Consider the following 23,065-nt stretch of genomic DNA (forward strand, 5'->3'; position numbering starts at 1 on the left):
TCTCACTTTCAGGTGTATTTAACTTAATCAGATGTAAAAAGCAGGTTTGGTGATTTCAGTATGTTTTTACTTACCAAGTTGCACCCCTGCATTAATTAATGTCTTAGGATGGAAGGTAAGAAAAAGTGTGATTCAAAAAAGACACTCTCTGGACTATTTTTCCTTCCCTTACCGAAACTCTTCTTTTCATGCAGAAGGAGGACCTCCAAATATATGAAAAGTACTGTCAGAACAAACCAAGGTCTGAAGCTCTCTGGAGACAGTGTGGAGACAGCATCTTTTTTCAGGTAGAATTTCAGTGCAGACAAGCAGTGCAAGACCCTCAAAGCTCATTTTCCTTGTGTATCTCTATTCTTTAGAAAACCTGGAGTAAAACACAGACTTTCCTGCATGCTTCTTATACTGGTGGCAGGTGCCCAGTGTGTGTCAAGGTGTTCTCTACAGGAGAATGGGCAGGTAGAGCAGTGGGTAGATTTCCTGGACAGGAGCCTGACTCTGCAGGCTATACCCACACCAAAAAAGTGCTGGCTGATTTGCAAATCCCAGCTGATTGCAATCTCATCCACAGGGAATGCCAGATTTCAACACCAAGTGGAACCTAAACATTAGCTCTTGGTCAGATGTATTTTCACTGTGGGATAAGTAACCCGGAAATTCCTATGCAGATGGAACAAATTTCTCTCTCAATTAATTCCCCGACTTATAATCTTCAGATTGTCAAATGATAATGACCTTGGTGACTTGCCTGGGTTTCAAGAAACAATTTTATTTTTCTTCTGTGTTGTCTCCTGCAGGAATGTCAGCGTAAATTGGATCATAAGCTCTCACTTGATGCTTATCTCTTAAAGCCAGTTCAGAGAATCACCAAGTACCAGCTGCTGCTAAAGGTAATTCCTCCATGACAGTGCAAAGAATTCCAATGTATGGCTTGCTTTACTTCCAGAATTGCATATCAGTCATGACTACCTGGAAATTAATCCTTACTCAGTTCTTCAGCAAATACTCAGCAATTTTTAGTTGTAAATGGTAGAAAACAGTCTTGTACAGGGACTTCCTGTTCCCAATCTATTTTAGATTTTAGATTAGACTTTTTCCCCATACTTCCCAATCTATAAAATAGATTGGAAACTGCTATTACTTAGCAGTACTTATACTATTACATGAATAGCTCTCTCTATGTAAAATAAGATATTTTACTTACTTTTTAAGATAGTAAGTATTTTATTGTTTTATTTATCTTTAAACAGAAATTGAGCTTGGCTTTATTGTGTCAGTAAATGGTTTTACAATTTGAAAACAGGAACTGATGCCTTAAATCCTGTCAGTAACATCTGTCCCTGTTTAACAAAACTCTTTCAGCTCCCCAACATAATATTTTCCCATGGATGTGACTCAAACCTTTCAGAGGGAGCCACTCCTTTTGCTGCTTCTTTTTAAAAGACACAGCCAGGAACAAATTGTCTGTCATTTTTCCATAGGGTGAATATGTGAATTCCTCTTGATTGGTCGGAACCATGAGTGGTCCATGCTTGAAATTCTGGTCTGAAGGCAATAGAAAATATACGTACTCAAAACTATAATTTCTTTTTTTCTTTTTAAGGTCGTAGCTTAAAAAGAAAAAAAAAATTTGTCTCCATCTACTCAGTTCTCAAAAATAATATTTACTGACTTTCCCTGTGGGAAGGTCACGAAGGTGAATTACATGCTGCTCTCAAGCCTCTGGGCTTAAAGTAGGGTTATGTACTGTCATGAAATTTAGCATTGAAATTTGCAATGAAGATTTTAGGTTGCCATTTAACTTGCTAATAGCTACTATGGCACTGCTCAAAATGTGCCAGTACAAACCATGGGAGGACCTGGTTGGCCATTCTTCTATTTCTGTGAACTGCTTATTGACTTCATGTAAAACTATAGAATCCAAATAATGAACATGGATATAGGCAAGGATGCAACTTCACTGATTCCAGTAGATTTACATCAACATAGTCCAGAAAAAAATTTGAACTCTATTTCTTGAAACTATTCTGTGAGAAGGGAAGAAATGTAAAGGTCTCCAGGAAAGCAAGAGTAAACCAGATTTTACTTTTAATTTGAAATATGACTGTAAATAAACCCAAGATTAGATCAAGGAGTAAAATTCTCAAGCAAAACAGGTCTCAGCTATTGGGGTTTGAAGCTGGTCAGACCAGTTTCGTACTTAGCAACAGCACATTGGCACTGGCATTTACTTTGTCAGGGTTTATGAGGTCTGGGAAGATGGTGCACTCCTTCCCTGGCTGCAGGGACATTTAAAAGGGTAGAAAAATGGCAGCCAGTGAAAAATTGGTAACTAACAAGGGCTTAAGAAGCTATGAGCCTTGAGTGGCGGGCAGACTGGATTTGAATTTTGGGTCACAATTGCTGCAACCCTCTGGTTTCAATCAGTTTAGTTAATGTGCTCATGCTGATAAAAGCAGCATGCTCACATCTCATGAGATCCATCCTCATTCTGGAAAATGTGCAGCAGGTACTGTAGGAATGCATCCTGTTTTTACCTTCTAATCCGTGGTTATCCAAGGACTTGAGGACAGACTGCTGCTGTTTGAGGTTTGCAGGAACTACCTTTTTGCATCCCTATTTTACAGGAACACATTCACCTCAGCTTTTGGATTAAAATATTTCCAAATTCAAAATGCAGAATGTCAAACCTACCAAATTCAGACTAGAAATTAATTTGTATTTTTAAGAGTGGTAGTGAGTACCTTGTGCAACTAATTGCAAAAGAAAATGGGGAATGGTCAAACACCTGAAATAATTATACTGAGTTTCTTTTCTAGCAGATGTGAAGAAAAAAAACCCCTGGATGTAATTCTATGACATGCAAGGAGTTCATTGTAAATATGTCAGAATGGTCCTGTCTCATCTTAAATGAACTCTTTAAACTTGAAAATGTTCAAAAGATCAAAATATGTGTTCTCAATGACCACCCTGAATGTCAAATTTGGGGTTTTTTGGGCTATTTTGTTCCTCTTTGTTTTCCTCTAGTTCTGCTACTTTGTTTATGCAACACAAATTCCAGGAGGATTGTCTTACAGTGTCTTCTGGTATCAGAAGTTCTCAAGTATTCCCCATATCTTTTTTTAATCAGGAAATGCTGAAGTGCAGCAAGAACTCAGAAGGCACTGCTGAATTGGAAGAAGCCCTGGCCACGGTGCTTGATATCATCAAATCAGTAAATGATTCCATGCACCAGATAGCAATCACAGGATATGAGGTAACTGCTGCTGCTCCTCCTCTGGTCTGAGCCATCCCATGTTCCTGTCACCACTGATGATGCTGTGCCCGTGGCTGGTACTGTGCTTTATGGAGCCTGTGCCACGTTCCTGAAGGGTGGCACTCAGAGGTGTGTTGTGATGAGCAAAAACACATCTCAGCACCCCTGTCATGTGGAGCTGGGGTGTGAATGTAGGGGCATAATGGGGCAAATGCAGGACTTTTGAGTCACTGCACCCAAAACTCACTTGTAGGTGAGAGGCACAAGTGTAGCAAAACTAACTTAAGAAATTTGCTGAAACCTTGTGGCTCCTGTGCAACTCAAGTGTTTTCAAATCTTTTGCACTTAGGGAGAAAAATGTGGCTTTCATATAAAGTGGGTAATGGAATCTGTGCCAGTGATTGGCAAGCTTGTTATCTGAAATGTGAAATAACAACCGCGGTACAAATCAAAGGGCACAAATATATGTCTCTGCAGAAGCTCCATTGAAGTCACATGACTTCCAAGAACTGGTGCTGACTACATAAAATAAGCCCTTAAGTGAGAAGTGGAAGTGATTGACACATAAATGAGAAACAAACCTGGCAAAATGAAGCCTGAGAATCATGTGGTTGCCCATTTTGAAATAGCTGCAGGGTGAAAATGTCAAGAAAGAAACAATATACTGAGTATTGTTCAAAGAATTTTTACATCACAGTAACAGGCTTTAATCCAGAAAACTATTTTGTGCAGAATTTGACTTCCTGAGAAGGTGCTGAAGTCTGTACAGACAATGTCTGGGTGGGAAGAGCTATTCTGTTTATCAGGATGGGAGTGGTCCCAGGAGTTTTGATTTCCATGGTTCTCTTTTGAGCAAGTGCATCTGCATCTGGTAGCTGAGGAACCCTTGCCTGCTGCCAACATGATTTTATGAATAAATTCAACTGCTTGCTCATTTAACTGCTTGTCAGAGATCCATTGCTGCACACAGCTGGAGATGTGGCCTGTGCATTTCATTTGGGATGAGGATGTGAGCTCTGCCTGCAGTAGCTGCACTGGGTTGAAGGTGAAGCAGTGGCCACCTTGTTGAACTGGCAAACACTGAATAGCTGTGGTGATTGTGGATCAGAGAAACACCACAAGTCAGAAAAACAATCTTAGATCTCCTAAACCTAATAGACTTAAATAAAGCACCACATACTTCATCCATTCTGGTCATGGCTAAGTCTGAGTGTCTCAGAGACTTATTTTGGTTCATTTTAGAAAAACTCTTTGGAGCCTGTATCTTATTATTGCAGACTTGAACTAGTCAACATGGACATGGGAAGCTCATGGATACAGCACACCTTCTACCTCCCCATTTCCACTATTTCTTATTAATTCCCAAAGAGAACGGAGCTTTCCTCCTGTATCTCTCAGTTTAAATGCATGTACTTACAGAAATTCAGCAAAAAAATTATTTCAAAACAGTTCTGTAAAGAGCAGGGAAGAAGAGCTTCTCCAAGAAAGGTAACATATTATCCTGAGTAGGGGGGATTTATCCAGATTCCTGTCCCTATAAATGCTGAGGTCATCCTTTTGTCTATTCCTTGCTTTAAAGTGTGAGTAGTTTTGTACTCAGGAATTCAACAGAACATTCCTGTTCCTTTCCAACTTTTACTTTTGAATTTTCCAGCCTTTCATGAAATACCAGACAGTAACCCCAAGGACTAGATTTTTGCCTCTGCTTTCTTTGCTGAATTGTAAAACATGGCAGAGTAGGACATGGCCACTGTTTAGCCCAATGCTGACAGCATCCCTGAGATGGTGTGTTACATGATTTTTAAATGGGGTGAAAGTGTGAAAGAGGATGTACCCAATAATTTCTTCTCCCTGTTCCACCTGTCCCAGGTGCTCAGCTGCTGTGCCAAATAAACACCTCCCATAGACAATGAAACCACACCACACCTTGTGGAGTCTTTCCCACACAGCCATGATAGAAATACTTGCCTGGAAAACCTTTCAGAGAGGGATATTATGGCAGTAGGGAAGCAGGTTTTGTGACAGCTGATGAATGCTCCTAAATGCACTTTCTGTTTCTTGGACTTGGGCATGTGCAGAGGAGATGAACTCTCGTGTAAGAAGTTGCTAACGTGTAAGTCTGGGGTTGGATTGGTGTATGTTTTTTATTTTTAGGCAAAACCACAAAAAAAAAAAAAAAAAAGGAAAATAAACCTCAGAGAGCAGAAGATTTAGATGTGTTTCCTCCTATCATCCCAATATTTGTACACAATCTGGCCTGGGTAGTTTGTCCATGAATTATGATGAGAGATTCTTATAAATAATCATTATGTATTGCTCATCTTCCATAAACATGGGATACTATGTATTGCTCTAACAGGGAATAATTATATTTGAGATAGTGATGGAATCTTCCACTTTAAATAAACTTCCTTTAGGATAAAATATTGCTGCTCACTAGCAGAAATTACCAGAAACAATATCCTCCTATTAGCCTCCTACACTGAAGACAGTGCAGTGCTGTGGGCTAATATTCAAAGTCTGCTGTGGGATTGATGCAGATTGCCATCCCTGTCTGTCTCTTTCTTGTCTCCCACTTCACTCACTATTATCCCAATCCCAGATTCAAGGTTGGAGGGACAGACCTGTCACAAGAGTTGAACTGAGCTTCTGGATCTGAGTGCTGTATTGAACAGTGCCTGGAGTGACAGGAGCCTCTCACCATTGTCAAAACCATGTAGAAAATATGCTTCTGGTTTTTTGTTTTTTAATTTAGCTTTGCATACTGATGTGGTTTTCACAGGCTTGCAGTTTATAGCTACATGCACATATAAATACAAACACCCCAGTCCTCTATGCACAGAGAAAAGATCCAGGTCTATATATCAGAGATGACAAACTTATCTAAAATGCTGAGGGCTTCTGAATGGTTTGGAGAGTCTAATAATACCCTGATATAGAGTGTAAAAGTACCTAATAAAGCTCTGGTTTTGCAGTTGAATGTAGGGTAGAGGAGGGGGAGAGAGAGGAAGAACAGGTTGCAATTCTTAGTATAAGAAATGAGACATTCCCACTTGGAGCCAAGATCTTCACCTTATAATCAACAGAAAATGCAAATGTTGAAAGTAAGTACTTTAATAATGCACTGGGCTTATTCCCTCAACTTATTATACAAAGCATTCCTAGGAAATCTTGTGTTAAGATAGTTATGATTATCATAATTTGTTGAATTCCATTACCATATAAGCATTGTTGTGTCTTATATAGACACATTCCTCCACTCTTAACATGGGATTGTTCTGGTGGCATCTGAGCTAAATATTTATATCAGTTGAAGTATTTTCCCATCAGTGGTCTTGAGACAAGAGCTTCAATTCAGAAAGGTCTTGTTCCTGCCTGGTTTCACTCTCCCTCAGGTACTTTTATGGCTCCTTGGTGCATTCACTCCCTCTTTGCCCAGGGCTGTGCAGTGTTGCATAGTTTGCAGATAGTGAGCCAAGAAATTATTGACAAAGCTTGTAAAGACTATTTTGAAACAGGAGGGAATTACATACCTACACAGCTCTAGGCACTGATCCGTGACTTCAGGCATCTAAGCTCTTTCAAGGTTTTGCCCAGGGATGGAGGAAGCTTGTACAAGAGTGGAAACTGAAACTAGATCTTCCAGAGTCAAAGCCTTTGTTTGGGTATTGGACTGCACTGGCCCTTCTTGCTGCCTTGGAGTCAGAGGCCTTGAAACCCAGTTTTTGTCAGCAGAAGCTTCCTCTGAGGTGACCAGAGGGGACAGCCTGTGTGTCACATCCAGAGAGATCCTGAGACAGATCTTAAATGCTAGCTATGAGTGGGGAGACAAACTGGGAATTATGGACATAGAAACCAGTGAGTTAATGGTTATGGGAAGAAACCACACAGGCTTAGCAAGGGACATGTGCAGTCTCCAACAGAAGGGATGCCTCTGCCTGGAACCTCAAACACCACCAGAGGGATGAATTGTGCCTGGGACTACTCTGGTTTGAGTGTGATGTATGCTCTCTCTTTTCCTTGCTTGCTAGGGGGATGTCAGTGAGCTTGGCAAGCTGTTGATGCAGGGTTCCTTCAATGTATGGACTGACCACAAGAAGGGGCACAACAAGGTGAAGGACTTGGCTAGATTCAAACCAATGCAGAGACACCTCTTCCTCTATACCAAGATGCTACTTTTCTGCAAGAAACGGGAGGAGAACACCGATGGTCATGAGAAGACAGCTTCATACAGCTTTAAAAATTCATTAAAGGTAATAAATGCAGTAATGGTGGGGGAGAGAAATAAGTCTGGTGTTCTCACAGACAGGGATGTGTCCAAATGGGGATTTGAAGAAGGTGCACGTATCTGGAGCTGTCTTGCACCCCTGAATAAATGACAGTTCCCGTTTAGTTTTGGGCTGGAGACAGACCAAACCATATGTCCTGCAACTGCAGATGTGAACCTTGTTCTTTGCAACTTGATACAAAGGGGCACCTTGTGTGATCTTGCCCAGCATCCCATGAAGAGAGGCCAGACTGAATGGACCTGCATCTGTCATTGTTCTGCCTACGGGCAGCCTCCAGGTGCAGTTCTATGGCAAGTTTTACAATTGGCACAGCTGAGCAGATATTTCTGTGGCAGTAACACCTACAGATGAATCAGTGCAGTAGAAGTGCCCTTTTATTTGCAAGAGTGAAATTTCCAGGTATGAATCAGGCCATTTTTAGGTGGCAATCACAAGTAGGCCACATTTTCCCTCTAAGCACATTGGTGTGACACTTGTGACTTCAACCAGCTAACAGGGATCATCAAGTGTAATGTTCCAAACTTACTTCAGGGTACCCAGACAGGAATTGTAACAGAACCTGCTTCAAGGCTTGAACCAAATCATATAAGTATTTCAAGTTTCTTCCTGTAGAGATAGAAGGAATGGTGGCATAACACTAAATCTTTAAATTGATGCTGATGTGGATGTGAACAAGAGGCATGAGCAAATACAGTAATAGGATGAGAAGCTGGTTAGTAGCAGTTGAACTTCAAGACTGTGATTAAGAATTTTTCATTTAAGAAATCTAGAATTTTTTTTCTTCAGGTTTTTTGTGTCTTCTGGATTTGCAGACTGGTCATTAAATCTCACAAAGCCCCATTCCATCCCTTTTTCTCTCCCACCTCAACAGGTCAGTCATAGCAGGTGAAAAAAACAGTCCTAAAACTGAAAATTTGTCAAGGTGAACAAGAGCCAGGATGGGATTGAAAACTGATCCACAGATCAAGCAACAAATGAAAAGAGGATAAATTCAAGATTAGACATTAACTTGGGTTAATTTTGAACATTCTTTTTCCCTTTAGCAATCAAAAAGACGAATGACAAATTAAATATTGAGAAATAACATGTTCTGAATTTTAATTTTAATGACTCCCAAAGGTGTCAGAAGTTAATGCAGCCTTTTAAAAATGCTCCTCAGAGGATCAAGTTTAAAGACTCTTGATATTTTCCAGATTCCAGCTTCTTGTTTTCTATTTTGAAACAGATGAGCACTGTGGGCATTACAGAAAATGTAAAAGGGGATAATAAGAAGTTTGAGATCTGGTATAATGGCAGAGAAGAAGTCTATATCATTCAGGTAATGACAATCCTTTTTCTCTCCAAGGGCTATACTTCCTTTCAATTGAATTGTTTTTAAGAATGTTCACTGTCCTGTACACTCCAGAAACAATAGCCATTGAAAGCTTCATTGTTAAAGCACTTTCATAGGCACTGAAATGGCTAATTTATTGTGAAAAAGGTCAGGATTTTGGCCAAAAGAAGAAATAAAGTAATGGAAAATTCCTTGGAATGCTGGACAGAAAAGCAAGGACAGGACTTTGGATTTGTGGTAACTTTCCCATCTTGAGGAGTGTCTGCTTAGCTCAAAGCTGGCCACAGTGTTCCAATCCTTGGCAAAACTGAGAGCCAGTGTAGGTCAGGGCAGCCCAGTGACTGGCAGCTTGTTTTAACTGGATCTGCTTTGCCTTGTCCTCTTTTGTTCTCAGGCATCTTCTGTTGAGCTGAAAAACACCTGGGTTTCAGAGATCCGCAAAGTCCTGACAGGACAGCTGGAGGCATGCAGAGGTAGGGCTCACAGAGCAGCAGCTGGGAATGTGTCCTTCTCCTGAAGCTGTGTGTGACAATATGGGCTGGGGCAGCTTACAGGGCCAGCCAGTACCCCCAGTGAAGCCAGCAAGGACCAGCTGGGCAGTTGCAGCATTGCTGGGATTTAAAGCCATGTCCTGATGAAAGAAAATTGCTTGGACTTTAATAAGTGACAGGGATAACTATTCCTTTCACAGTTAGTCCAAGGAACATGGCTTTCCTCTGTCCCTCTCAAGCCACAACTCCAGAAGCATCCTTTTACCTCAGCATGTGAGGAGAAGGGGCGTGCACTCTGTGTCTCCTGGATCAAAAGGTCTCCTTCCACATCCATGACTGGACACAGCAACTACTCCTCTGTTTTAGTGTTTGCTTTGTTTTGCTTGGGCTTTGAGGGTTTTTGTTTCAAATCTAGTCACCCCCCACCTTATGTTCTAAATGTCAGTTGTCCCATCTTTCCATCTTAGTGACCTCCCTATAAAAATGGTTTCCCTCCCTCACAGAGATGTCACTGTGAAGATGGTTTGCGATGTGTTCAACACCATGAATGATTGAATCCTCCTAAATACCTAATGACACCCTTTTTTATATAAGATATTTAATCCCAGACAGACAAAATTCAGTCAGGTTATTTCAGATAGTAAAAGAAGATAGTTATGATAGCTATCATTGATGGTATTCTATTTATTCTCTTAGGATAAAAAACCTGATGGTATTCTATTTATTCTCTTAGGATAAAAAACCCCACAGACTTTTTCTGAATCTTGGCATTGCCTCTCCCCTTGGTCTGTCATTTTCTGCATCTCATACACTCATGTCTCTTTAAAGCAAGTTCAGCAAAACCTCTCCACCCACATCCTTCAAATTCCTAAGGAGACTTTGTCCAAGGTGGAAACCTGTGTCTGTGCTTTAACTTTAGAGGTCACCTCTCTATTTCAATTGCCTGTTTCACAAAGACAGTGAGTTCTTGCATCCTCCTTAGGTACAAGGAAACAATTATGAACATTAGCCTCAGCAATTGAATCCAACCCATAACAATACACTTATTTACAATGTTTACTGGTCTGGTCTGGTGTTACTGATATTGTTTTCATCCTTTCTCTTTTTTATTCTGAATTTTACTGTGATTAGTTCATCAGAACTGCTGAGGAAAGACCTGAAGATTCTTGTTAGTGCAGTTTCAGGCCTGGATCTAGAGTCTTTCTGATATAGTTTGTAATATTTGCTTCTGAAGTATAAAAGCTGGTTACTTAGGCTACCACAAAGAGCTGCTAATGGAGAAAACGTACATATTTAATAGGATAGAGTGCTAGTCCTCTATTTGTGTTTCTAGGCAAAGGAAATTGAGCTTGTATGTTACCCAAATGAGCATTTGTGAAATCTCTATAGCATACAAGACCTATTAGCTATTAGAGTTGTTCTGCCTTTGCCAGAGAAAAATATACAGAATCAAGACTGATTGAAGCATTTATATTTTGATGTTCTTTATTGTTTTGCCCTAAGATTCTAGAATATTTCAGGTTTTAAGGGACCTCAGGACATCACAGTCTGAGGTCCTGCTCTGAGCAGAGTCAGTTATTGGTCAAAAAAGGTTACTCAAGACTTCATTCAGTCTGGTCTCGAGATCATCCAAGGGTGACTTTCATCCTACTCTATGAATATAGTCAAGCTTTCCTTTATTGTGAATCCAGCAGAACAGCAGTCAGAGGATATAAATTGTATCTCATATGCTATTGCAACTCTTCCCATTGCCTTTTCCCAGATGATCACATGAACCAAACCCCTTACTACAATAACTGGTGTCAGGAAGCACATGCTTTGTCCTGTGGTTTTAAAGTTTCTTTTTTTAATGACTCACAAAAGAAGAGGCCTTAATTCAAGACTGGAAATTTTTACAACTGAGCATTGCAATGGGAGAAGGAAGGGGGATATATTTGTTTGTTTGGCTGTTTTAAATGACTGTTGTTAGGAGTTGCACAGGGGGTTGGAATGTTGGAAGGAACCAGCTGAGGTGGATGAGTGAGGGGCAGAGAAGGTGGCCACAGGATGGGATAAATAGTTTAAATATGGGTCACTGGTGCCCAAACACTCGGTGTGTACCCAGCCCTGTCAGATGCTGCACTGAGCATGGAGCGCTAACGAGGCTTTGGGCAATGCCTTGATCCATCAATCCCCAGGAACACAGCTCTCTTGCAGGCAAAGAAATTACTGATAACAGCTCAAGGGATTTGTGTAAGGCCATGAATCAGTTGCCAAACCCAGGAATGGAGCTACTCCCCACTCCCCAGCAAGCATGGGCATTTCTACCCCACCAACAAAGGACTTGAGTTTAATCCTTCAGTGCTGCCCCATCCCCTTGTCACGTCTCTTTCACTGATAGGAGGTTCATCTTCTTCACAGTGAAATAGCCCAGGGATCTCAGCAATGTAAGAGTTTGAACGCAGCTCCTTCCATTGCTTCCTCACTTCTCAGTGTCTGACTCTCCTGGCCCTGAAATCCAGGCTCTGAGCAACTGTCTTATAATTTTGCTTCACTCAGCATTTACTGGACAAAGTACAAGTCTGTTGCTACCTTGTGGCCCTGCAAAAAGTGTGAACAAGTGGCATATATAACATTTTCTGATTATTTGTCCAGGATGCTGAGTAAAACCATTCTGCAGAGAAATAGGGATATATTCTGCTATGTGGCTGAGTATGCAAAAGGACTGATGGACATGTGTTGCTAAATCCAGACAAAGCTGTGAGCCACAAAACTTGTATTCTGGGAAAAAGGCCATTATGTCCATTCTCCAGATCGATATCATGCAGTTAGCTAGGAAGAGGTACCGGGAAAAGAGAAGGTAGTAGAGAAAGAAATCTCTTTTGTGGTGAAAAAATGTGAGTTGTTTGGTGAGCTAAAAGGTTTCATTAAGATCTTAATATGCCTTTCTCTTCAAGTACAAGCATTCCATTTTGATTGCAGTGGCAGTCAAAATCTCTCCTCTCCTGTTTCTCTCTCCCACTTTCTACATAAAAACAGAAGCAATTGAAACATTTTGGAGCAGCTTCTTTTTACTTTTTCTTTAACAGAAGCAAGTCAACTGCACCAAAGAATCACTGAGAGTGTTTATCATGCACCAATGGATTCCTCCAATGCAAGCAGGTAACCACAGCTGCCTTGACATATCAGGGCCATGTTTTGTCTTGCATTTGTACAGTACATAAATTCATAGGTTTTTGTGTTTAGCTTCCTTCAATTGTCTTCAAATTCTTTAAAGATAAATAAACACAGATAAAGGTTTGCTCAAGAGAGAAGTAATATTACAATGCAGAATAAATTTCAAAGACTAACTCAAGTTTAGACAAAAAGTATTGGAACATTTCCAGGATCTTAAATGGAGCTGTCAGCAAAGTTTTGCAATGACCCAGTTGCTGGGCAAGTTTAATGTAAGTTGGCATGGGATTTCACTCACTGTAAAATTTTAGCAGGATCAACCAAGTCAGGAGATCCCAGGTAACAGCCAGCCTCTGAGAGTTGTACAGCTCAATGCAAGAAATATTAAATAGATGTAGTGCTATTAATCCTGCACCATATTTTCTCTAGGCTTGGTTAATTTGCCTTTTTTAGGGTTCAAGGGTGGAAATCTTTTAGCAGAACCACCCTGGGGATAGGAGAAAATTATTCCAGTAAGATATGAAGTGCAATCACAAGAATGTGTCAGAAGAATCCAGATGTGTGTCCTTCTTATAAGGCTCTTAAAGTGAGATTTTCCAGAGAGGGGATTATAGGCAAAATATGTCGGCAGAAAATTAACTCCAGGAAGAAAGGCCATGTGATCAGCTGTTTGTCCTAGAGTGGATTAAACCAAAGGAAAAATGAAGTGTTTGTTGTCCTCACTCTGCCCACTGTGCCAGAAAAAGGGAGGTCAGATGCTCCTGCTCCAAATGCTGGGTTATTATAGAAGCAGGAAGAATACAGTGAGTCTTCATGAAAGAACAACGTTTTGGGCTGTGATGAATGGCACAAAGTTTAGGGTGCCCCATAGTCTGTAATACATGTCCCCAAGATAAGCAAGGGCAGCAGAATTGCAGCACCAAGCTGACTGTGCAGGAGTTGATGTGAAATGGTGGATCCAGAGTTCTTCAGACTGGGGAGCCCTTTCTGCAGCCTGTTCTGGATTGCTGGGGGGAGACAAGGAGGGGAAGGAAGAGGCTGGACTGCAGTAGCCACCACGGGCACAGTCTGTGCTCATGGCTGACATGACCAAGCAGCCCCAATTGTGAGAGGTGCTGGAGACCAATGGAGACAGAATTTGCTAAAGAGCAGCCAGCACCATCAGTGCTCTGCCAGCAGAAGGAGGCTGATTAATCACTGACATGTTGTCTACCCAGCAGACACCTACTCCTGGGCTGCCCATGTGTGACAGTGACTCTGTCTGTTGGGAATTGTCAAACCTCTGCTGTGATACTGGGGAAATCTGTTTGCAGGATGCTTTCCCCTCCCCAAGCTGTATCTGTCCTCTGACAAAGACTATCCCCTTTACTGTTTACATGCCACCAACATCACTTGGGACTGCAATTCCATGAGATAAGGCAGGCCTGACTTGGGATTGGAGCTGAGGTGTTGGGAAAAGGGAGACTCGAGCCAGTGTCCTACATACAGGCAGTTACTGAGTATCCTTAAGTCCTGTTCAATCTATTTCAACTCTCTCTCTCTCTCCCCCCAAGTTCTTCCACAAAATTCACTGTTTAATCCTAAAATGGGATGCCCATGGTATCTACTGCTGCTGAGTCTCTCTCAAGGGATGGCTGCTGCATTTCATTGATAATGAAATGATCCCTTTGTATTGTTTTCTAATCTATTTAAACACACGAAACTTAAATAGTCTATTGTTCTAACTGCTTAACTATCTGCTTTGTTGGAAATGACTGATGCAGTCATACATCCATGTAAAAATATCATGTGAACATGGATAAACACAAACTCTTGGAATTTGGCTGCAGATGCTGTTTCAGAAAAGCTCGTGTATTTTCTCGGTGTCTTTCTCACAGCTGTAAATCTTTAACTCTGTCAGCTGCATGTTTCACAGTTATCCCAGCCTAGCTGGGAAGAAAGAGAGGAAAAAAGAATAAGGAAATGTGAGTGTGCTTTGGATTTGTTCCCATGTTTATTTTGAGCCCCATTTTGTACCCGACATTAGGCTGCAAAATCATATTCTGATTTAGTACAGGAGGTAACAGAGACCTTGCTAAGATTCCATCAGAAATAGGTCAGAAGTTCAAATGCAAAACAATGAGTCCTGGACTACTTTATATTTAGAAAAGGTATTTACAAATCTCTAGTATTTAAAACGTTTTTAAGTTGTTAATGATATCTTGGACCTTCCCTTGCAGCAGAACAAGCCCTGTGAACGTTAAGTGTAGCAGTTCACGTGTTAATTGCAAGCAGCAGTTTAATTGCTGATATATGTCAATAACAAGCACTTTGGCAAAGAGTATTTCAAATGTGTAGATACAATGATTTGTGTGGAGCAGTCTGCCAAAGATAACAGTCAAACACCCAAATTAAACCACCAGACATTTGCAAGGAACCACAAGAAAACCTTGCAGCTTGAATGTCCTACAATCCTGGGACAGGGGCCTCAGTCCCATTACCCAAGGCCAGAACCTGGGCAGGTTTCTCAAGGTGGATCCTCCCATTTGTGATTCAGCTGCAGACAGGGATATCCTACTGGGATTCATGCTCCAAAGAGCAGAAGAAAAAGAGGTTGGGGAAGCCAACAGAATTCATATGTTGCTTATGCATGATATGACCTGTACATGACCATCCAGTATCCATTTCTCTCCTGGAGACAAATGTATTTATGCTGCAAAGGAAGGAAGATCTGGGTTGTCTTTTCTTACCTGGCGTCCCACTCCAACCTTTCAAATCTGCTGCACTTGCAAAAAGAACTTGTGCAGACAATCAGCTTCTCAACTCTGATGAAGCACACCCCTCACTGTGTGGTGTGGAGAGAAGACAGGATGGGTTTTTCCCGCCACACAAGCCTGCACAGATGCAGGCTTTTGTACCACACAGCATTTCAAAACCACTCCTTTGTTCCTTAGGCTTCCATGTCTGAGGGTAAAAAAGAATGCTTAGTGCTCAGTGCTTTAGTAGATGTTAACAGGAATGTTACTATTTTTGTATTTCTTTTGTCCCAAGGTATGGCAGGAAGTCATCGAGTATATACGAAAACAAATCTGAGACATCAAATGTGGATGCATCCAACAACAAAAACAGGAATTCCAGTCCCAGTGCCAGACAAAAGAGAGGTAGGAGTTCTGACAGAGCTTATGCTTCCAAAGGGTAATATTTTTATATTTGCACATATTTCTGGAGTTTGATGAGGATACTTTAAATCCACATTGTTGTAAGCCAACATCAAAAAACCCATGCTACAAGGCTGAATGACTGTACCATGAAAATTTGTGAGCACCAAAAGGCATCACCAGTTTAGGGTTTTTAAGTCTGAGTTTTGATGCTTTATAGTGCTCTTTATACAACTTGTGTTGTTTAAAAATAGAACTTAGGGGACAATAGCTTATGTGTTTTAACTGCTGCCTCCTGGTAAAGTTGATTTCTAGACATACTTAATTTAAATTTTTTTTTACAGACTTTGCTAACTGATTTCTTTGTTTAAGTCAAGGAAAGTTTTTTTGCTTCCTCTGTGTATATCAGTTCTCCTCAGGTGTACAGTAAATAAACCTACAGGCAGTCACAGAAAGTCCCTCCATTATTTGAGGCCATAAGTACAATAGATCTTCTATACAACAGAAGTTAAAATAAACACTATAAAGAAACTGAATCTCATCTGACAGCAGGAAGAGAAAATCATTTGACAGCAGTTTCTCTTTTAAGCAGTATTTCTTACTGTTGAACAAAGAATTTTCTACTAATATGAAAAAAGAAAATTGTGAGGTCTTAAGAGATTAATGCCCAAATGAGGCATTAAGTAACAGCCCCTTTATAAATAAAGATATTTTAAAAGAAAATGGAATATCTCTCTTGGAAAAGAGAGGCAATTCACCAAAAGATTTTTAATTGCATTAGGTTTTCATGCTGGAAAAAAAGTTATGGATTCTTCATTTAAAAACCCATTCTTAAAATTTTGTTTGAGTAAAATTTTATTTTTAAAACATTTAGACTTTTTTTCTAATTCAAAAAGTGGAAAAGTAGCTTTTCCTTTTAAATTTATAAACCCCTTTTCAGAAAAAAAAATCCCAGGAAGATTACTGATGTTTTCTAACTGTCTAGCTTACTCAAGAGTGTGGGAACGGGGCTCACATTCCTGCTGATTGTCATTCTTCTGTCTTCTGCTTTCCCATGAGCAGCTCCTCAGGGCTCTGGCTGGGATCCCACTGGCTCAGCCCAGAGCATCCTCATCCTCTGGTGGGTGGCTCTTCCTGCAGGGCTGGGCAGTGAGTCCATTCTTTGGTGATTCGGGTGTCCTGTGCATCCTGAGCTGCAAACCTCGCTCTGCAGAGCCGGCAAAATGCTCTCCCGCTCTAGATGTCCCACCAAAACTCGAGTTTGTGTCCTGTGAGGCACCTAGGGCTGGGGCTCTGCAGGGGGCTGAACCCAAAAATGTCCCAACACCGGGCACACAGCCTGGGGCTCTGCCAAAACTGTCTCTTTTGTGCCACCTACTGCCTGTAAAATGCTTCCAATATCGGTGTAGTTAATGTGAACGCAGATTATTTTAAAATATTGGGCAGTTTCTGCAGTACAGAAGGGGAGGGTACTATTGGCAAACTATTTCTGTTTTGCTCTTATTGATAAGTGGCTGTGGCAGAATTTTCTACATGAAGATCAGTGTTTTTTATGGACCTAACTGGTGGAGTCACTGCCTTGAAATAAAACAGAAGCAAATCCTGCAGGATCCTCTGGGGACCCTCTGTCTGACTGCCCTGCTCAAAGCAGGATCAGCTGCAGCACGCTGCTCACAGCCATGTCCATTTGGGTTCTGAACAGCTCCAAAGATGGTGACTCCATAATCTGCCATGGGGACACTGTCCTAGGTTTAACCCCTTTCACAGTAAAAAGGGTTTCTCACATTTTTAAATGGAATTGCCCATATTTCAATTTGTACCGGTTGCCTCTTGCATCCTTTCACTGGGCTCCACTGAGAAGCATCTGGCTCCATCTTCTTTATTTTATAAGATCCTCCTGAGCCTTTTCTTCTCCAGGCTGTGCAATCACAGCTCTTTCACTCTCTCCTCAAGTCAGCTACTGCAATCCCTTAATGATCTTCATGGTCTTTCACTGGATTCACTCGAGGAGCCCAGGACAGGACAGCACTGCAGGAGGGTCTCTCTTGTGCTGAGACGAGGGGAAACATCACATCACCTCCCTGGAGCTGCTGGCACAGCTCTGCCTGATGCAGCCCAGGATGCTGTGGCCTTTCTTTGCCACAAGTATGCTTTGCAGGCTCTCCTTCAACCTGCTGCCCATCAGGACCTGGTTCTTATTCTGTTTGGAAATCATTTCCAGGGTTATTTGGTATACCTGCAGAATGAAGGAAAATGTTTGTATGACTCAGGTGGAGACAACATGACTTTAGAGACCAGTGTCTAATGCTTTGCTGGTGCTGAGAGGCTGTGGGGACTTGTGAAATGCAAAGAGGCCCCTCAGTGAAGTGATTCAATTGCAGAGCTGAAGAACACAGGAGCCCACCCCTCTGCACATGCACTGCTGTACTTCCTGTGGGACTCTGTGATAATTAAATGCTACGGATTTTCTTGCCCTAAGAAAACAGAAAGTAAATATATTTTATATACCAGTTTTTAAATTCTTTATATACTACAGTATCTGTACAAAGATTGCCTGGCAGTGGGAGCAGCCATGGCAGGGAATGGCCAACACAGACTGTTTGGAAGCCAAAGGCAGCCCCACAGCTGAACCCACTGCTTGGGAGCAGCTCCTCACCAGATGCACCTGCCTGGGCCAAAGCTGGCACTGGGTAGAAGGAGCGGAACCACAGTGACACAATTCTTCTGTGTTGTTAAAATCTGTTCCTCTCACACCCGCCTGTGCATGCAGGCACCTCGGGTCCTGGATTATCTTGGCTGCAAATCAGGAAGTGATGGGATGCACTTTCCTTTGGAAGCACAGCTAATCTGTCTGTTGCTTGTCTGTCAGTGTGGATTCACTGTCTCTTTGTGTTCCCTATTGTACTTTTGGTCTTCATTTGTCCCTCTAAAGATTTTCCTGTGACAGTGTGTGAACTAAAGAGGAGGAAAATCTATTGGTTAAATCCCAAGGCTCAGAAGCAGGTACCCAACACATGGTTTTTCTCCTGCTCCTTTGCCCTAAACCTTCTGGGTGCTATCGGCCCACACCAAGAAAAGAGCAGATGGAGGATTTGGCAGGAATGCGTGGATCTGGGGGTTTGAGCTAGGTCCTGTTTCCTGCAATGTGAGTAACTGAGTATCTTTCAAGCCCAGAGCCTCAGGACCTCGATCCATCTGTGACTGATCTCTGCAGAGGCAGCTGTCAGACAGCATGGCTGATTACTCATGCAGGAGCCTGGCATGTGAGCTTTGCTGGCATGGCATCCTTATATCCCAGCAAATCAGGAGATAATTGCATGACTTTGCCAGCTTCAGAGGCTTTAGAAAGGCTTCAGCAGGTAAGGCTGAAGGTGTTCCAGCCACAGGGCTGGTGAGGGCAGACTCTTCAGTGCCAGTGCTGGATTGCAGAAGTGGGACTGCTCCCAACACTTGCATGTCCTGTACTGCAAAGCTTCTTCTCTTATTTCTCCCTGCAACTCACTGCTCCAACCAATGATGTGTTTCCATAACAGAAGGCACTAGCTTGCTGCCAAATTGTATTTTCCTTTGATGAGAGCTACCTCCCTTCACCTGTTATTCTTTGGTTTTGTTTTGTTGTTGTTCTCCATTAAAACTCAGTGAGCCAAACTCAACCCAGGGGTCTGTTTGGTTCAGCTGGTTTACTCACCCTGACCTCATGTCACCTTTCCAGTTGATTAGCTCTTGCTCAGGCTTGAACTGAATCAAAATTTATTGATTTCTTTTTAGTTGTCATCCAGTGCTAACCTTTCCTTTCCCACAAGCTGAACAGCTGTCCCTTCCTTCCTTATTTCTCTTCCCTCTCCCTCTCTCTCCTAGTTGATGCTTCCAGCAGCCTTAACCTTGAGCGCACAGCGCTTGCTAGAAAGCGATTCACATTGCAAGGTCTTTCCAACCGCAGAGCTCCACCCAAAGGTAAAATCACCCATGCAGCATTTGGTCTCAGGCCATTTGTCTCCTGCACTCCCACAATGTTCTCTCCATCCCATGGTGCCATCCATCACCGTTTCCTAAAGTGCTGCTGCATCTCACCCAAATGCTCCTTTCTGGTGCGTACAAGTGGCTCCTCTGCTCAAAGACACCGTCACCAAAAATTGCTCCAACAGCAGCATTGGCAAGGCAACCTCTGGGTTGGCTGGTTGGGTTCTTTTACTGGTGCACAGTGCAAATAACATTTGTTTCCAGTTTCTCTCAAGGGTCAAAGTGTGAACTGGTTTTAAATTACCAACTCAACTTCTTTCAGCAGCTTACAGGCTTGAAGAAAAAGAGTATCATATCTGTTGTGCTACATGAGATTTTCATGTGTGAAGTCATTCATTGGTTGGATGTCTTTGTTTTTTCAAATACTATTCGGCTGTGGTCTAGAGGGGAACGAGAATTCAGGAGATCTGGGGTTTTATTTCACTTAATTATATGACACTGTAAAATGCTATGTTTTGGGTACTTGTGCATAAATTTTAGTAGATACCCATGAATAGAGAGCATTGCAAGTTTCTATGAAGGCTGTACAAGGAAGAGACTTTAAAGGAAAGAAAGAAATGTGAATAGAAGCTAAATTGAATGACTAATTGCAATCACCTACTGAAAAGATACTGCAATTATTCCCTTTATTGTTTTTGTGTGGATTTTCTCCTGTACTGATAAATAATATTTCCTCTGTGAGACAAAGGGTTAGTATGCAGTGATGGAGAGAGTGAGCATCAAAGGAGGAAGAACCAAGATGAAAGCATAAAAGCAGAAATACAGAAGCATTAAATTTTAATATGATAAAGTAGAAAAGAATGCACCAAGAGTCAGCACTGCTGTAAGATTCTGGCTACCAGATTAAGGCTTCATGCGGTAGTGAGATCCAAGATGGACAAACAAAGTTCAATGTCTGAATATAAAAACAAGTGGATTTTAAATCTTGTGACTCAGGAAAATCAATGACAAAACACAGATTTCAGAAATAATGCTGTAATTTTTGCAAGTCTAGATTTACAATTTTGTTTGGGGTCTCTTTTACTTTTTAATCTGAGTTTTCCTTGTCATATGAAATGCCTTGCCTTGTATTCAGTGTTCCAGGCAGCGCAGCACAGCTCGGAAGAGCTCAGCTGTAGGTGCTCTGAGTTCAAAGCCTTGCTGGGTCTGGTTACTCGAGATTCCTGTGGAGCACCTCTTGCACAATGTCCTGCTTCACTCTGTGGGGCTGACCTGCTCCTGGCCAGAGGGAAGTGTTGGCAGACAGGCTGGCTGGCCGTGGTCATGGCTGCAGGCAAAGCCTCTCAGCACTGCACGGGCTGGCTGCTGAGGCAGGTTGGAAGCTGGGAGAAGGGAACAGGGAAGTGTCTGCAATCAGCTTGTCCTGCTCCTGAACACTTTGTCTAAAGGTTTTTGTTACTGGCCATGGTGAAGGATGGTGTGTTGAGCTGAGTGTACTTAGGTTCAGATCTGCTGTGTCTGTTCCTGTCCAGAGCACATAAAAAGGAAGGTCTAAACAATATAATAACCCAACTAACTAGGGTGAAAACAAGATTGGGTATCAACTGCCAGTGGAGCATGGATGCTCAGAGAAATGCTGAACTGTGTGCCTGGGCTGGATATGGCAGGTTGGAAAAATGTTGTGAATAATCACTTTGGTGTTTTAGTCAAAGAAATGCTGATGTCTGGAGAAGAAACTTTGGCATCCTGCACTCCATCAGAGCAGAGATCCCTGGCACAACCATCCCAGAGCTGGCACCAAAGTGTATCCAAGTCCACACTCAAAGCATCCTGCATCTCCCCACCCCTGGGTCAGCATTAGCCATCCTGGTTTGCAGAGACAAGTTCATATTCCTTGGGGTGGGCACAACTTCAGCACATCTCATAGTGAAATCTGGGGAGTGTGTGTCTTTACTCCTGAGCAGACTTAGAGAAAAGTCAGGATGCTAAATAAGAAAACAAAAAACCACTACATAGCCTTCAGTTTCTCCAAGCTGGTTTGCACTGGTCAAGATGGAAGCTTGGAGAATATTTTCAGGCATTCACACAGTTAAATTTTAGAAATGACAAATGTGAACTCCAAGCCATTCATGCTTGTTTTTCAGTGTATTTCAGGTCAGTCATCACAGAACAAGCAGTTCAGTGTCTAAAATGATCCAAACCTCATCTGTAGACACACACCCCATTCCAGCCATCATGCTCATTTCTCTGTGTTTTGTAGCTGTACTTGGACACTAGTTGGTTGCTAAAATAATAATTGGCATGGCTCTTTTCTTAAGTATTAAAATCGGTGTAACCGGAATTGCTTTGAAAATATGTTCATAATAACACTTTCTGTGCTTTTCACCTTGTCGAGTGTATTTTTTCTCTCTGTTTTAGAGGAGCAACCATTCTTTTCTTTACCCTTTTCCAGCTGCTGCTTTGCTTTGAACATCTTTTACCCCCAGTGCTTATTAACCTCTAACCCTGCCCTGCATTGCATCTGTCTGTTCTCCCAGATCCAGAGTCTAAGGACAGAGAAGTTACCCGTCGCTTTTCCCTAGCCTCCTCCATCAGCACCACAGTCAATGCTTCTGCTGTCACCAAAGGTACTGTCCTGCTGCTTGCTTAGCTCCCCCTCTCCCTGCCTGCTGCCTGGCACATTCACTACCAAATGCTGCTCACAGAGTGAGCACCCCAGGCTCAGTTTTTACTGAGCAGGAGGTTCCAGTAGAAGAAGAGTCAGCACCAGTGTAGCACCTGCAGGGAGGCAGGCCAGGACATTTTGAATGTGTATCAAGGTGTGCTCCTGGCACAGAGTGACTCTTGCCAGTTTCTCTGTGTAGGCTTCAAAAAGTGTTGCTGGTGTCCATGGAAATTGGATTAATTTTTGGCTGATGTGGGGTTAGGTTTCCAATAGCATTGTGGGCACATATGCCTGGATATCAGGGATAATTTTGACAACAGAACATATGGTCTTACATGGAATTCTGCATATACTACCTTTTGGCAGTTCCTGGAATGGACTGGAGGAACTGATTTGCAAGATTAACATTTTCAGGGTAATTCAAAAAATCAAAATAGAAGACAAAATGGCAGAATTAATTTGTATAAAAATCTTTGCTCTGTAGTTGTCAGGAAGAAAGTTGCTCAGTATCTGTTACCTTCTCAACAGCTGTGAAGGATATGAGCCACATCCTTGGCTGCAATGAGGCTGTCAGGGAATGAGGGCATGGGGGGGTTCCTGGGCAGAGGAAGGATGTGATAGTCTCACTACCTAAAAATGTTTCTTTGACAGCACCTTTAGACCACAGCACTAGAACATCCTCACATAGAAGTGATGGGCATAGCACATGAGAAGAGGTTATCACAGGTTTTTGCCCTCAGCAACAACTCAGAAATACATGATCAGTTGCTAAATTATGGGAAGA

The 23,065-nt window shown here is 42.0% G+C and overlaps 1 protein-coding gene across 3 annotated transcripts in view; it reads left to right on the forward strand.

Moving 5' to 3' along the window:
* Window positions 1–23,065, forward strand: part of MCF2L2 (MCF.2 cell line derived transforming sequence-like 2) — a 131,981-nt gene that overhangs the window by 98,060 nt on the left and 10,856 nt on the right. For all 3 annotated transcript variants that reach the window (XM_059855699.1, XM_059855703.1, XM_059855700.1), the window contains exons 19-26: window positions 195–287; window positions 795–887; window positions 3,128–3,253; window positions 7,285–7,506; window positions 8,768–8,860; window positions 9,270–9,348; window positions 12,435–12,507; window positions 15,550–15,659. In XM_059855699.1, coding sequence (XP_059711682.1) covers window positions 195–287; window positions 795–887; window positions 3,128–3,253; window positions 7,285–7,506; window positions 8,768–8,860; window positions 9,270–9,348; window positions 12,435–12,507; window positions 15,550–15,659 — 889 coding nt within the window. The remainder of the gene's footprint in view (window positions 1–194; window positions 288–794; window positions 888–3,127; window positions 3,254–7,284; window positions 7,507–8,767; window positions 8,861–9,269; window positions 9,349–12,434; window positions 12,508–15,549; window positions 15,660–23,065) is intronic.

The sequence above is a fragment of the Haemorhous mexicanus genome, chromosome 10, assembly GCF_027477595.1.
Source record: "Haemorhous mexicanus isolate bHaeMex1 chromosome 10, bHaeMex1.pri, whole genome shotgun sequence".
Taxonomy (NCBI): domain Eukaryota; kingdom Metazoa; phylum Chordata; class Aves; order Passeriformes; family Fringillidae; genus Haemorhous; species Haemorhous mexicanus.